Source organism: Antechinus flavipes, chromosome 5 (assembly GCF_016432865.1).
Source record: "Antechinus flavipes isolate AdamAnt ecotype Samford, QLD, Australia chromosome 5, AdamAnt_v2, whole genome shotgun sequence".
NCBI classification, from domain to species: domain Eukaryota; kingdom Metazoa; phylum Chordata; class Mammalia; order Dasyuromorphia; family Dasyuridae; genus Antechinus; species Antechinus flavipes.
This window is the reverse complement of record NC_067402.1, coordinates 91,585,527-91,599,316: the sequence shown is the minus strand read 5'-3', so window position 1 is coordinate 91,599,316 and position 13,790 is coordinate 91,585,527. Positions and strand designations below refer to the sequence as shown.

Genomic DNA, 13,790 nt, shown 5'->3' with positions numbered 1-13,790 from the left:
TGTAAATCTATCTTTAGCCAGGATGTTTTCCCATCATTCATCTCTGAACATTATTGCTCCTTTGCCATGGAGATGAGGGAAGGTGATCCTAGAGTAAAGGCTAAAAAGCTGGGACCTCTTTAGGATCCAGGGATGAGCAAGAATACAGGCAGAAAGACAGATTTGAGGATCCTTTAGAGGCAGTTGATAAAATAGATTCTAGGACCTGATGGATCTTTAAAAAATCATTTGGTCAAGTTAACCCTGATTCCATGACTGTATCTAATTACTGGTTAGTGTTCCATGAAAAAGGATTTAGTCCTCTGTCTATATAGTTTTATTTTTCATTGACCTTAACCAAATCACTCAACTAATTATTTATTTAGTGCTTTCTATACTCTGACCTGGGAAAGAAAAAGAATGAAACGATTTCTAATCAGAAGGAGCCTAGATCGTAATGGAAGCGTCTATAGATCTGTATCTATCCATCAAATTCACTTCGTTATCAGTAAAATGAGTTGGAGAAGGAAATGCCAAAGTATTCTAGAATCTTTGCCAACAAAACTCCCCAATGGGATCACGAAGAATAGCACACGACTGAAAAACAAGGGCTGACCCCACAGTGCCAGGTGCCCCACTAAACCCTCACTAAGTAATTAATTAGGGGGTACCAAGAGAGGAAGGACATGGGAAGGGTGGGCGCCCAGGTCGGGATCAGTGCAGACAAAGTTCTTTACAGATGGGGAGGCCCAAATAGGCGATTCGTCTGGATTAACACAGCTGCCCGGGTATCTGGCTCTGAATTCGGGGGCGGGGTCTTTTTTTTCAGCAACAAGACGGGTATAAGATGAATGGAAATCAGAATCTTTGAGAACGTCCCCAAGGAGCTTGCACCTGTATTTCCTTTCGGAGGACCTACGTTAGAATCCTAGCTACAACCAATCGCGTGACCTTGGAGAAGTCCCTCAGTTTCCCCGTGAGTAAAACTGGAGCGGGGCCCGTGTAAATAGCACGCGTTGAATGCCAGGATACCCCCAAGCACCGTCAGAGTCGGGCCGAGGCCGGCGGTCCAGAGCTCGGGAGGCCGCCGCCTCCGCCCCGCGCCCGCCCCCTGCAGAGGCCTTGGCAGCTCCGCCCCTCCCCGCCCTGCGCCCGAGCACGGGGACTGACCCTCGGCAGCTCCGGTAGTCACATGGTGCTGGGCTCTGCCAGGGAAGGAGGGAGGCACAGAGGGTCGGAGCGCGGACAGGGGGAGGAAGGAGCGCTCGAGGGAGCCCGGGAGGTGGTGGGGAGGGGATGGGCCTGGCGGCGGTGAGGCTGGGCCTGTTGCTGGGCGGGGAAGCGGCCCCAGTTTCCCCGTACATGGATGGGAGACGTGCATACAAGCACACGGACCGGGAGGTACGACCCTGCGGGGGAGAACTGTAGAAGGAGCGGGGATGGGGTGGCGGGATAGAGGGGTGGAATTTGGTGGTTGGGGGGGAATGGCGGCTACCAATGCCTGGGGTGCGGGGCCGGGGAAGACGCATGCGCGGGAGAGGGGAGGGAGCGGCTGTGCGCTTGCTTGGGGTGCGGCGCCTGGGGGGGTAGGAAGGAGAGTGGGGCCTTGAACACTGGAAACTGGGGTTTTGATGGGAGGGGGGAGCAAAGAACGCCTGCGACTCTTGTGAGACCCAAGCGCGCGTGGGTGCCAAAGTGTGTTTGCACACATCTCTGTGCGCAAGTGCAGGGGGGGGAGGGGTCGCGCGGGATGTGCGGATGCGCACGTACACCTGGAGGTGTGTGCACGCCCCTGCGTGGGAGAGGTGTGCCCGGGCGCCCTGGCTAGGGTGTGCTCCTGCGTCTCTGCCCTGCCTTTGTTCTCCACCCCCGCCCAGCGGTGGTCTGTGAGTGTGCGGGCAGGCTTGGCCTTCTGACCATCTAGGGAAAATGTAGACAAAATAATGGCTGGTAACGGATGAGAGAAACTTCCCTGGGAGTAAAGAGACCCCTGGATTGGGGTGGGGGCGGCGTCCCTTAGCTGCGGCAGAGCCCAGATTATCCGAGACCGTGGAAACCAATCTCATTCTGACGCAGATTCCCCTTTACAATTAAGCACTTGAAGGCCTGCATACCGTCACCAGAGTCGGGCCGTAGGAGGGTTTTTTGTTTTTGTTTTTTACATCTTTCTGAAATTTGCCTCCATGCAGCTTTTAGTCCACTGTGACTTTGCTGACTTTTGGGGGCAAGCAGAACAAGTCTAATTAACGTGTGGGCTACATACAGTATGGAAGGAGGATTGGACTTGTTTTGATTTACCCAAAAGGTATGCAGAACCAGAAAGCTTGGAACACTTCAGGAGGCAGAATTCAGATGGATGTGGGGAAAGAAAAGAAAACGCTAACAATTCAAGTGATTAACAAGTGGAATGGAATGTTATGTGTGTCTGTGCTTGTATATAAGTAGGTGCATGTATATGTGAAAGGGTATAATATGTATTATTTGTAAATAATTCTATATCCCATCATATACTAAAGACAGTTGGTATTTCTGGCCTCTCCCTAAGTTTTCAGGCTAAATATCCTTAGTTCTTCAACTAGTTCTTGTAAGATCCTTGGGTCTTACAGCCTAGATCCATCCTGATCTTGTTTCTGATTGTACTTGCTAAAACTTGTTAGTATTCCTTCTCAAAGGGAGTGCTCAGAACTGAACATAATTCTCCAGGTGTGGTTTGAACAGGGAAAATACTGTCAGGCTATTTCTTCTTTGGTACTAGATGTTATGTACCTCCCTTAACTCCGCTTAAGATTGCTTTTGATTCTTTTGGCTGTGATGTCAAACTGAATTCATATGAAATGGAGTCCAGTGAAACCCTCAGGTGCCTCCCCATCTCACACTTGTGAAATGACAATGATATAAAATACTTGTGAGGAAACTCACCGTTGCTTCACAAAAACTAGTTTTTCCAAATCTTTCTGGGAGGACTGACCATCTCTGTCAGTAGTTGTTCAGTGTGGTAGTAGTGGTGTGGATAAAGTCTTTGTTGTTACAGGCATCCCTACATTCTGGAAAGGATCGGAGATACCTTTCTTCAGGGAGAAGTAGGTTCATTCGGAAACGAGGCTGGAAGGAGAATCGTCTATTCCTGCATTCCAGGGGTAGGGTCTGGGGTTTTTTCCTGATCTCTCCTGTGCTTGGTGAGGGTTACATATATGGGGGGCGGGGAGGGTCAAATTTTAAATGATGGCTACAGTGGGGTTGGATTTAATCTTGTATCCAACTGCTCAGTCTATGGGAAAGGGCCAATTCTCTGTTTCTCTAGATAGAAAAAGAAAATTAGAAAAACAGCAGAGGAGGGAGGGACACAGAGGAGATGACAAGGCAGGAAGCTGGAAGAATCCTAATAAAGAAGGCCTTGTTAAGAATCAGGATTCCTGCCACTTCTTCCCCTTATTCAATATGGCTGTTTTTTCTTATAGGATCTTTTGGGGAGGAGCCATGTGGCAGTGGGGGGCAGCTCCCTTCTGGTGGGGGCAGGGTGTTCCGGAACACTACAGGTAAGTGTCCCTTTGTTCAGTCCCCTTGGTCCTCTGAGTCTTGAGCACCTTCTTGCTATTCTACCTTGCTGTGGCCCTGATGGTGTTGGTGTTCTGTTCCTCCTTTGAGTTAGAGAAAGAGTAGAAAAGATAGACCTGAACTTCCCTGAAAGATGACTTATTCCTTGCCCAGGTTTGTTTAAAGGACTGCCTTCAGGGGTGCTTAATAGAGCTAGGAGATTATTCCAGTTGATGTTGGCTTTTCCCTTGTGCTACATAGATGATCAGAGTAGATAGTCACTGTTGTCTGAGTTTAAAATCTAGGAGAGAGCACCAAACTTGGAATGTTTAGGACTAACTTCGTGAAAAGAGAGAAGGTATGAAATGATTAAAACAAACCAAAAAAAGTATTATTTTTTTGGACTGGACCTGTGATTACTATTGTGCAGGGAACTGTCTTCCTAATAAAAATCAGCTACTCCTTCTGAACTTTGTGAGTTGGCTGGGACCCTGAAAGATTTAAAGATCTTGCTTGAGGTTAGACCACCATTATGTCACAGGCCAAAACTGAAGCCAGCTTTCCTAACTCTGAAGGTGGCTATGATATTTAGAACGAAACAGCACCCTAAGAAAGGTGATTATAGATGAGAAAATGGAGTTCCAGAGAGGTCATTTAAGATTTTCCCTAGATCACATAGTAGCCTTTTAAAAATAACTCTGATTCTTTCTCCCCAGCAGGGCTGGATCATCGCCGCAAGAGACCCTCTGCTATGGGTCCAACTCGGCCTCGGCTTTTCTCTGGATCTTTTCACGAGTCACTCCAAGGGTCAGACCAGGATCCCCGTAGGATTAAATTAGAAGGGAATGTGGCAGCTAGTCATGGAGGCCTATTCCAGGGTGGTGCCTACCGCTGTGCCCGCTGTGGGAGACATTTCCCTGGCTGGGCAGCCTTGCGACATCATACTCGTCGGCATCATGGCCGTCCACCCTTGCCTTGCCCTGAGTGTGGCCGTCGATTTCACCATGCTCCTTTCTTGGCCTTACACCGCCTGGCTCACTCTGCTGCCACATCCATACCTCCTGCTACGGGTTTCCTCTGCCAAGTCTGTGGGCAGAGTTTCAGGAGCTGGGCAGCCCTTGCACTTCATGGCCAGGTTCATGCCTCATCTGCCCGGGCAGTCGCCTGCCCCAAGTGTGAGAAACACTTCAGCCGAGCCTCCCAGCTGCGCGCACACCTGCGACAGAACCACCCACCTGCTCCACCACCCCGCCGATTCATCTGCAGTGGCTGTGGTCAGAGTTTTGCACAGTGGGCTGAGCTAGTTGCCCACAAGCAGATACATGTAGCTGAAGCACAAGCATCAGAAAAAGCCCTTGCACCGCGGCCCCGAGGCCGCCCAGCACTTACTGCTGCTCAGCCAGGAGGTGATGCTGCTGACCGACCTTTCCAGTGTGCCTGGTGTGGCAAATGTTTCCGTCACAAGCCTAATCTGATTGCTCACCGTCGTGTGCATACTGGTGAACGTCCCCACCAGTGCCCTGAGTGTGGAAAACGTTTCACTAATAAGCCCTACTTAACTTCCCACCGGCGAATTCATACCGGTGAGAAGCCTTACCCATGCACTGAATGTGGGCGCCGCTTCCGGCACAAACCCAACCTTTTGTCTCATGGCAAAATTCACCGGCGCCCTCAGGGTTCTGTGGAGGCCACCAGTAGTCAAGGGAGTTTCCAGATTCCATCTCAACTTTTGGAGACTCAACAAGATCAAGTCACAGATCCTCAACAGGACCAGATTGTAGATCCTCAGCAAATCCAGGCCATGAATCTTCAGCAGGAACAGCCCATAGAATCCCAACAGGATCAGTCCACAGACCTTCATCAAGGCCAAATGGACTCCCAGCAGGACCAGGTCTTGGATCCCCAGCAGGACCAGGGAATGAACTTTCAGCAGGACCAGGAAGTGGATCCTGCTGTCCCCTATAACTATGATGAGTGTGGACGCACATTTCGGAACCGAAAGTCTTTGCGTGGTCAACAGCAACTACATCCTGGGGAACGTCCTTTCATATGTAGTGAATGTGGAAAAAACTTTAGTAAGAAAACCCATTTGGTGGCCCACATCCGTATCCACTCAGGTGAACGGCCCTTTGCCTGCCTAGAATGTGGGCGTCGTTTCTCACAAGGAAGTCACCTGGCAGCTCACCGTCGTGATCACGCCCCAGAGCGGCCCTTCATTTGCCCCGACTGTGGCAAGTCTTTTAGGCACAAGCCCTACTTGGCAGCCCATCGCCGCATCCACACAGGTGAGAGGCCCTATGCCTGTCCTGACTGTGGCAAGGCCTTCAGCCAGAAATCCAACCTTGTGTCCCACCGGCGCATCCATACAGGTGAGCGACCTTATGCTTGCCCTGATTGTGAGAGGCGCTTCAGTCAGAAATCTAACCTGATCACACACCGCAAGAGCCATGGTCGAGAAGGGCCATTCATCTGTGCCACCTGTGGTGAGAGCTTCAGTCATGAGCAAAAGCTCCTGACTCATCAGAAGAAGCATGTGGCCTGACCTGGTAGGAGTGGGAGAGCAAAGACAGGGAGATAAACTTTGAGGAGTAGGCAAAGATGTCATGATGGAAGATGTTATTGATGGTAATGGGGTAAGGAATGGGAGGTTTCTCTTGGAAGCTGGTCAGGACCCAGGAGAGAGGACTCAGTATCCTTGCCCCAGCAAGTCTGTTAGAAGTTTCCAGATAACCCCAGGCTGTTTCCACCTCGCTGGAAGTTCTTCTCTTCTTGCCCCTTGGGGAAGAAGTATTTGAAAAGAAGATGCATCAGCAGCTGGAAAGATTGAGAACATCTGGGACATATGCAGAGATCTCCAATATGTTAGGCAGCATTTGGATTTATTTAGACATCTCCAGGGAAGGAAATGCCCTAGCGATGTCAGTTTTTGGCAGCATCTGATTTCTCTAGTCCCCTTCACGCTTCCTTTCCTACCTACCCTCTTCTGTCTCCCAGCTCAAATCTACCCCTTTGCTTTGCTTTCTTTTTTTTTTTTATGTATATGTAACTTCTCTACCCATAACTGGTTTCAGCTTTGAATTCTCAAGCATCTTTTTTGCCTTCCCTCCCAGATCAAGATTTTGTCTAAGTCCCTAATTTCTTTTTAACTCTTCTAGCTTTCGTTACTGTACTGCAGAGACAGACAGACACAGAGGAATGGGATAGGCATGGAAGAGATCTTAACCTGTTGAAATGGACCTTTGAGTTCATCCAATTTGCATCTAAAAGAGGAATTAATCTCATCCCGTATATTTAACAGACCAGCCTCTGCTTAAACACTTCCAGTGATGGGAATGGAGAATCCTTTGAAGGTAGTTCATTCTATTGCTGAATATCTAATTGTTGGAAATTTCTTTTTTACATTAAGTGAAAGGGCATTTCCTTATTTCTACCCATTGGTTCTAGTTCTGTCCTCTGGAATCAAGCCATACAAAGTAAGTCTGGTTCCCTCAAGTCCCAGTGAATAAGACAGATTTTCAGCTATGACTACAACATATTCTCTTCCTTTGTTGAATTGCAAAAGTTGGCATCTGAGAAGACCGTTTTCCAAGGGAAATATGTGTAGAGGTTACTCAGACAATAAAGTAAGCATCAATGGGACTTAGAGTGTGGGTGAAGGAGAATGGGGTCAGGTCCCATGCTTTAGGAATTCCAGAGTGCACTAGGCTTTAACAGTTTCTTATGCCTGGGAATTTCTAGAAAATGCAGTGACTTTTGCCCTAGGGATTGTGATAATTTTCTAGGAGGACAAACTGAAGCCACTCAGGACTTTCTGGCAAGCAAATAAAACTGGGATAAGAACCCAGATCTCCAGGGAGCTTTATCTTCCTATTTTTTTGCTGTGAGTCTTCCTATAGGTTACACTAGGGAAGGCAGAATCATCTTTATTGCTTACTTTGGCACTATTTTAGGATCACACATTTAGAGCCAGAAGAGAACAGTTTAAATGTTATTATGTCCAATCCTGGCATTTTACATATAAGAAAGTGAGGCCCATAGACCTGTTTAAGGTCACACGGATAATAAGTGACAGTTGAAATCCAAATGTGGGTTCTCTAAATTCAGTTTTGTTTAGACACTACCAGCATCATCAGTGTGATTATAAGGCTGCAGGCTTTGGTTAGACCCAGATTTTGCTGTTTATCAGCCTGTGCCCTAGATGGTAATCAAAAAGTGACTTTAGTAGGGAAAATAGTTCTAGAGAACATCCCACACTTGGTTGCCAGTACTGGGCTAATTCTCTTTTGGTGTCAATTCATATACACAGAAATGAACATACATGCATATATACATGTATGTAAATGAGGTCCAGTAGGTAGACAAGAGACCTCTAAATGGTTTTTCTGCCTTCCATGGGAGATTTAACTCCCAATATTACAAATAATACTACTTTATATTTAGTTGTTTGTGTATATGCCTCAGAGTCATGAGCTTAGATAATATTAGAACTGGAATACTTAGATAACTAGTATTTGATAATATGGCTCCCCTGGGCCATCATACTTGATACCCTCTATTTTGGCTTCCATGCTGTTTGCATTTTACTATTTTACTTCTGACAGATCCTTATTCCATTTCTCTTTTTGATTCTTCATCATATGTCCCTCAAAACACTTAACCCTCTTCTCTCTACTTTTTTTTTTTTTTTTTGGATAATATTTTTTGATCCCATAGTTTCAGCTATCACGTCTATGTAGGTAACTGCCGCATCCTTTCAGGTCAAACTGGATAACTTCCCTATTACTATCCTGTCCTTTTCTTATTCATGGCTTTCCCATTCCAATCTTTATGGGAAATTGACTCTTCCCTAGAGCTCCAGCTTCATAGTTCCAACTGCTCACTGTGAATCTCCATCTATGTGTTCTATTGGCACAGTAAAATCAGTCTATCCAAAACTGGGCTCATTCTATAATCTACGAAACCTGCTTTTCTCACATCCTCTTTTTACTGTAATCACCATTCTTTTAGTTACTTATGCATACACAACTTGCCATTTTTCTGAAACTTCTCTCCCCAAATCTAGTGCTGATAATTCTACCTGTATGATCTCACCAGTTATAGTTTAGGGTCTCATTTCATTTTCTAAGCTGTTGTAATAATCTATTTTATCTTTATGCTTCCAAAATATCCCCTCCTTGCTGCTTAAACAAACTTTAATGCACTGCTTTGATCATGTCACTTCTCAAAAATCATCAGTGATTCCTTATTACCAAGGAAAGTAGAAACTCTTGATCCTAACATTTGAGATATTCCATAATCTGTTTCCATCCTTCTTTTCTAGCATATTTCCTATAACATTCTTTACTTGAGGTAAGCTGGGTTTTGCTCTCCCCCATTTTCATCTTGTCCCCACCTATCTCTGTTCTTTTTCCTGTCTTCCATTTTTGGAATTTTGGAATGTGCTTCCCTTCCCACCCATCTTCACCTCTTTTACAAAATCCCTTCCTTGAATACTCAAGGTCAGGTTTCATCTCCACAAACCTTCCCTCACCACCCTCCCCCACCATCCTCTAGGTGAATGTGATCTTTCCTTCCATTTTTTTGTGAACTTTACATTTAATCTCACTTTCCCGTTGTATCATTGTTATTTCTGTACCTGTCTGTTCCCCTGTTAGATTGTATGCTCCTTACGAGCAGGGTCTGTGTTTTGTCTCTCTCCCTAAAACTTAGAATAGTTCACATAGGAGGTGCTTAAAAAATATTTGTTCAGTTGAATTAACTAGTCTAACCCCCCTCATTTTGCAGATGAGGGTGCTGAGGTTCAAAGAAGTGGGAAGCTATATCCAGGGTCACACAGCTAGTTTGTGGCAGAGCCTGGTCTAGGACTCAGGTTAGTGCTAGTTTTGCTTCCCCATCACCGATTCCCCACTAGATTGTGAAGTCCTGAAGGGCAGAGACTGTCTACTAATTCTGTATCCCCTCCCTCAGCAAGGACAACATAATAAATGTGTTGGATAAATTAATGAAGTGATTCCTTTGAGTTAAGATCTCCTCTTAAAATGGAAATGTTTCTTTCCAGAAGTAGTGTTAACAGCTCTGTCCTGTAGCATTTAAGTTTTATCAAATACTTTTTTCTATATCCTTCCAAGATAGGTAGTGGGCATTTTATCTCCCTTACCTTTAAAAAAAAAAAAAATTACTTAGTATTTTCTCCCAGTTACAGTTTAACTTTTTTTTTACATTTGTTTTAAAATTTTTTCAATTCCAGATTCTCTCCTTTATCTTCAGCCCCAACCCCAGTGGAAACCACATGTGAAATTATGCAAAACATTTCCATAAAAGTCATGTTGTGAAATTTCTCACGCTATCTAAACAACAAAAACAAAAAAAAAACCTTAAAAAAAAAAAAAAGTATGCCTCAGTCTTACTCAGATACAATCAATTCCGTGTCTGGCAATGGTTAGGATTTTTCACAATAAATCCTTCAGAGTAGTCATGAGTCATTGTACTGCTGAGTATAGCAAAATCATTTGCTGCTGATCATGCCAGAACATTGCTATTACTGTGTTTACAATACATTTCACTTTGCTTGGATTCATAGAGGACTTTCAGTTTTTTCTGAAAGCATTCTGCAGATCATTTGCCATAGAACAGTGTCCATTGTAATCACAGACTACAATTTATTCAGCCATTCTTCAACTGATGGGCATCCCCTCAATTTCCAGTTTTTTGCCCTGAAAAGAGAACTGCTATAAAAAATTTTTGTACATTTGTTTTTTGTATGTTTTATATTCATTTTTTTAAATCTCTTGATATTCATGCCTACTAATGGTACTTTTGGTTCAAAGGATATGCATGAATTTAAAGCCCTTTAGGCATATATGGATCATATTTTTTGATCATTTATTAATTAGGGTACCTCCTTTTCAAAAGAGGAAATGGGCATAATGAAGTGACTTATCTCTGCACATAGTTATTGGGGGGCAGAGGGGGGGAGGAAGGTGTGTCTTGTTACCCAGACCTCAAGTTGGTTACTGCTTATTCCATGTTCTTTTGGTCACATCATGCTATCTCCTAAGAATTCATCTGTGGTCCTATTTACTATCTACTTTTCTGCCTGTGTTTCTCCTGAAATGTTACCACAATTGTAAAGGGCAGGTCAGTTGTCTGAAGGTAGCAGCTGTTGCTAATGCCCTTGAGCAAGGTACCCTACCAACTCTCCCTCTGAAACTCCCTATGGACAGAATATGAAAGGATGAACTTGAACCTCTCTAATATTAGACTGGCCTTTATACTGGGATTGCAGGGGTCAGTATTGATAAATGAAAAAACAAGAAATAGAACTCATTTTGGTAAACTGACTGTGGACTCTGGTTACTTGAGTGCTTTTTCCTAGGTGTCTTTGTTTTATGTTCCTTGTGCTTTGTGTACTGTCTTGTACATTGGGTTCTCTGTCTAAACATTTTGAGTTCTTGGGCGCAAAAAGTACACCAAAGTTTTGGAAAATAATACAGTTACAAATTCAGTAACAGTTGATTACTTGTTTCCACATTTGTAAGAAACCTGTTTGGTTCATTGACCTAAGGCTCTCTTGAGATCTCCCACTGCTTCCCAGTACATCCAGACCTTTCTTACAAGGAACTAATTAGAATAGCACACAGTCATATTAGCAAAGAATAAGCCCCTGAAGCACTTGAAAAAGAAAGGGAATGATTTTTGGTCATTGCAGTAGGGAATCGGTCTATTTGGTGGAGGCAGAATTTGCTTCAGTATGAAAACACCATGTTCTTGGTGGGAACAATTTGAGTCTAGGGAATTTTAATATTTATCTAGGAGCCTGGGTTCTTATCCTAATCTGTGCTGTAGTTTCTCTGTGTCTGAAATAAATCTGAGAACAGTCCCAGAGTGACCTCCAGTGGCTTTGTGATGAACATATTTGGAGTCAGTCCACACTTTTGTGTGCCAGATGGCATAAGAGGATGGATAAGGAAGTTTCAGAGAACCATAGTATCCCAGCTCTAACTATAGAATATTTTGGAAACTACTCCCTACTTGTGTATAGAGGAGGAGAATGGACCTAACAGAGTGGCTTGGGAGATAATATGAAGGGCACCAACTCCTACTCCTTCCATTGAAAATCAGTAAGCACCAGCTATGTACCAAGCACTATGCTAAGCCTTGGGGATACAAAAAGAGGAAAAAGGGAATTCCTACCTCTTAATAGAGGAAACAAATATCAAGGAAAGCTATATATGGGATAAATAGGAAATAATTAAGAGAGGAAAGGTATTAGAAATAAAAGGTATTAGAAACAAAAGGGCCTATGGAACACTAGTGTTAAGAGGATTGAAGAAAAGACAAAAGCTACTAGCATTTTGATTGGATGGTAGATATGAATAACAAGAACCTTAAAGAAAAGGAGGTTGTTGACTGCTGGAGGAGAACCTGAAAAAAGGCACTGGAAAGCAAGAACTACTCCAATTCCTCTGCCTTGACTAGGAAGCTGAGGAGAATAACCGATGGGTCAGCCAGTATTGGAAAGATTGACCAAGGAGGCTATGGCATTAGAGGAAAGCCTAGTTTCTGTAAGAGCTAGTAGATAAAAGGAATGGAAATTCCAGAGGGCATAGGGTAAGGGCTGGATGGTATTAGGTTGGGATGATAAAGATTCTAAAATATTACAACTATGTAAAACTAATTAATGGTAGATAATAGATCTAATGCCTTTTCTGTTACACCATACTCTGTCCCAGGAATCAATAGATGACTTAAAATTTTTTTTGCTAATAATAAGGCATCTATGCCCCAGTTTTCTCATTTATAAAATGATGAGACTAAATGAGTAAGGTCCCTTATAGATCTAAATCCTGTGATCCTGTGGTTAGATATTGTCACTTTACCCTCTCCATTCCTGCTCCCTTTTCTTCCTAAAGCCTTAGCTTCCCTGATCCTCCCTGAACTTTAAGGGACTGTTTTATTGACACATTGTTTTCATCTATACTGACCCTTATGATGTTTTTAGTTATTACAAAATCTTTTAGTTAGGACACATGCTGTGGCTTATGATGTTTCTGTTGAAACATTAGAATGAGGTTCTGGCTACTCCCAAACTCTGTTAACAGATTGCATAAGATCTGACTGCCTAGTTTTTCATATCAAAAATCATACGTTCTTTTTTGTCCTGTTTCTCTACACCTTTTAGAATCTGGCGAGTTAACACTGAATTTACAAGAAGGCGTTTCTGTCACACCCTTAAACATTACTTACTTTTAAAACTTTTACAATGTTAATATACATTTTAAACAAATTAATGAACTCTCAAATTAATTGCATTTAAGGTTGTGATATAAAAATCCTGATCAGAGTCTTTTTTAAAAATGGTTTTGCAGTTTTAAATACATTGCCCAAGGTCTCCCACTGCATCCAGGCCATCTGCAGTCGTCCTGATCTATATCTGGTCTTGGGCCCAGAAGATTCTGGAGAAGAAAGTGAGGCAGGTGACCTTGCACAGCCCTCCCTCACTTCAATTCACTTGCATGTCATAGTGTTGAAGTTTGGGGTCACAGACCTGTGTCGCAAGGTGTCTGAAAAGAATTTGCAGGCTTGAACCCATTTCCTAGTCAAGGAGCAAAGTTTATTGTAATTATACTGTCATTACAAAGCTGGTTGAATTCCAAAATAAATTAGCAAATAAACAGAACCAGAGGGACACATTTATCCAGTTTCCCATCACTGACATGCTAATTCTATGATCCAGAGGAGTTGTCTCTGAAATTTAGTCATCACTGCCCAGATTATCAGTTAGCAATGATTTGAGGAGTGGTGCGTTCAGAATCAGATGGATTGAACCTGGGAGTTTTCTGAGGCAGACTCCAAAACCATGACTTATTGTTTGAATAAAAGCCTCCCCCTAAAATCAGGGGACCACAAAATCACCATCTCCCTGATGGCAGGGTCCTCTGGGAGGAGGACAGAAAAACCACTAACAAGAAAGGAATATGTGTAAATGCCCTCTCTTCATGCCTGGCACGCCATGCCCTGAACTTTTTGCTTCTCCTTCCTCCTCACACATTCACTTTAAAAGTAAATTTAGGCTACTGCTCTCCTGAAATGCTTTCTCAAAAGTCACTAGTGAACTCTCTTGCTAATAACAGTCTTGATATGATGGAAAGGGCAGAGGCCTTGGAGCAGAGAGGCTCTGAACTGTTTGAACTTGGACAAATTGCTTGATGTCTCTGGGCCCAAGTTTCCTTAGACCTTTCCATCAAGGGTCTTACTCTATAATGTGGGAATACAAT

At 43.8% G+C, this 13,790-nt stretch overlaps 1 protein-coding gene across 2 annotated transcripts; it reads left to right on the top strand.

Moving 5' to 3' along the window:
* The first annotated feature begins 1,186 nt into the window (after positions 1-1,186).
* REPIN1 (replication initiator 1) lies at positions 1,187-10,853 on the top strand. Of its 2 annotated transcripts, none has more exons than XM_051961805.1 (4): positions 1,187-1,380; positions 3,011-3,116; positions 3,438-3,515; positions 4,230-10,853. In XM_051961805.1, exons 1-4 carry the CDS (start codon positions 1,276-1,278, stop codon positions 6,053-6,055), a joined length of 2,115 nt encoding a protein of 704 aa, XP_051817765.1. In that variant the 5' UTR covers positions 1,187-1,275; the 3' UTR covers positions 6,056-10,853. The 2 variants fall into 2 exon arrangements, with proteins under 2 accessions (XP_051817765.1, XP_051817766.1); XM_051961806.1 differs by having other exon boundaries at positions 1,188-1,380; positions 4,233-10,853.
* The last annotated feature ends 2,937 nt before the right edge of the window (positions 10,854-13,790 follow it).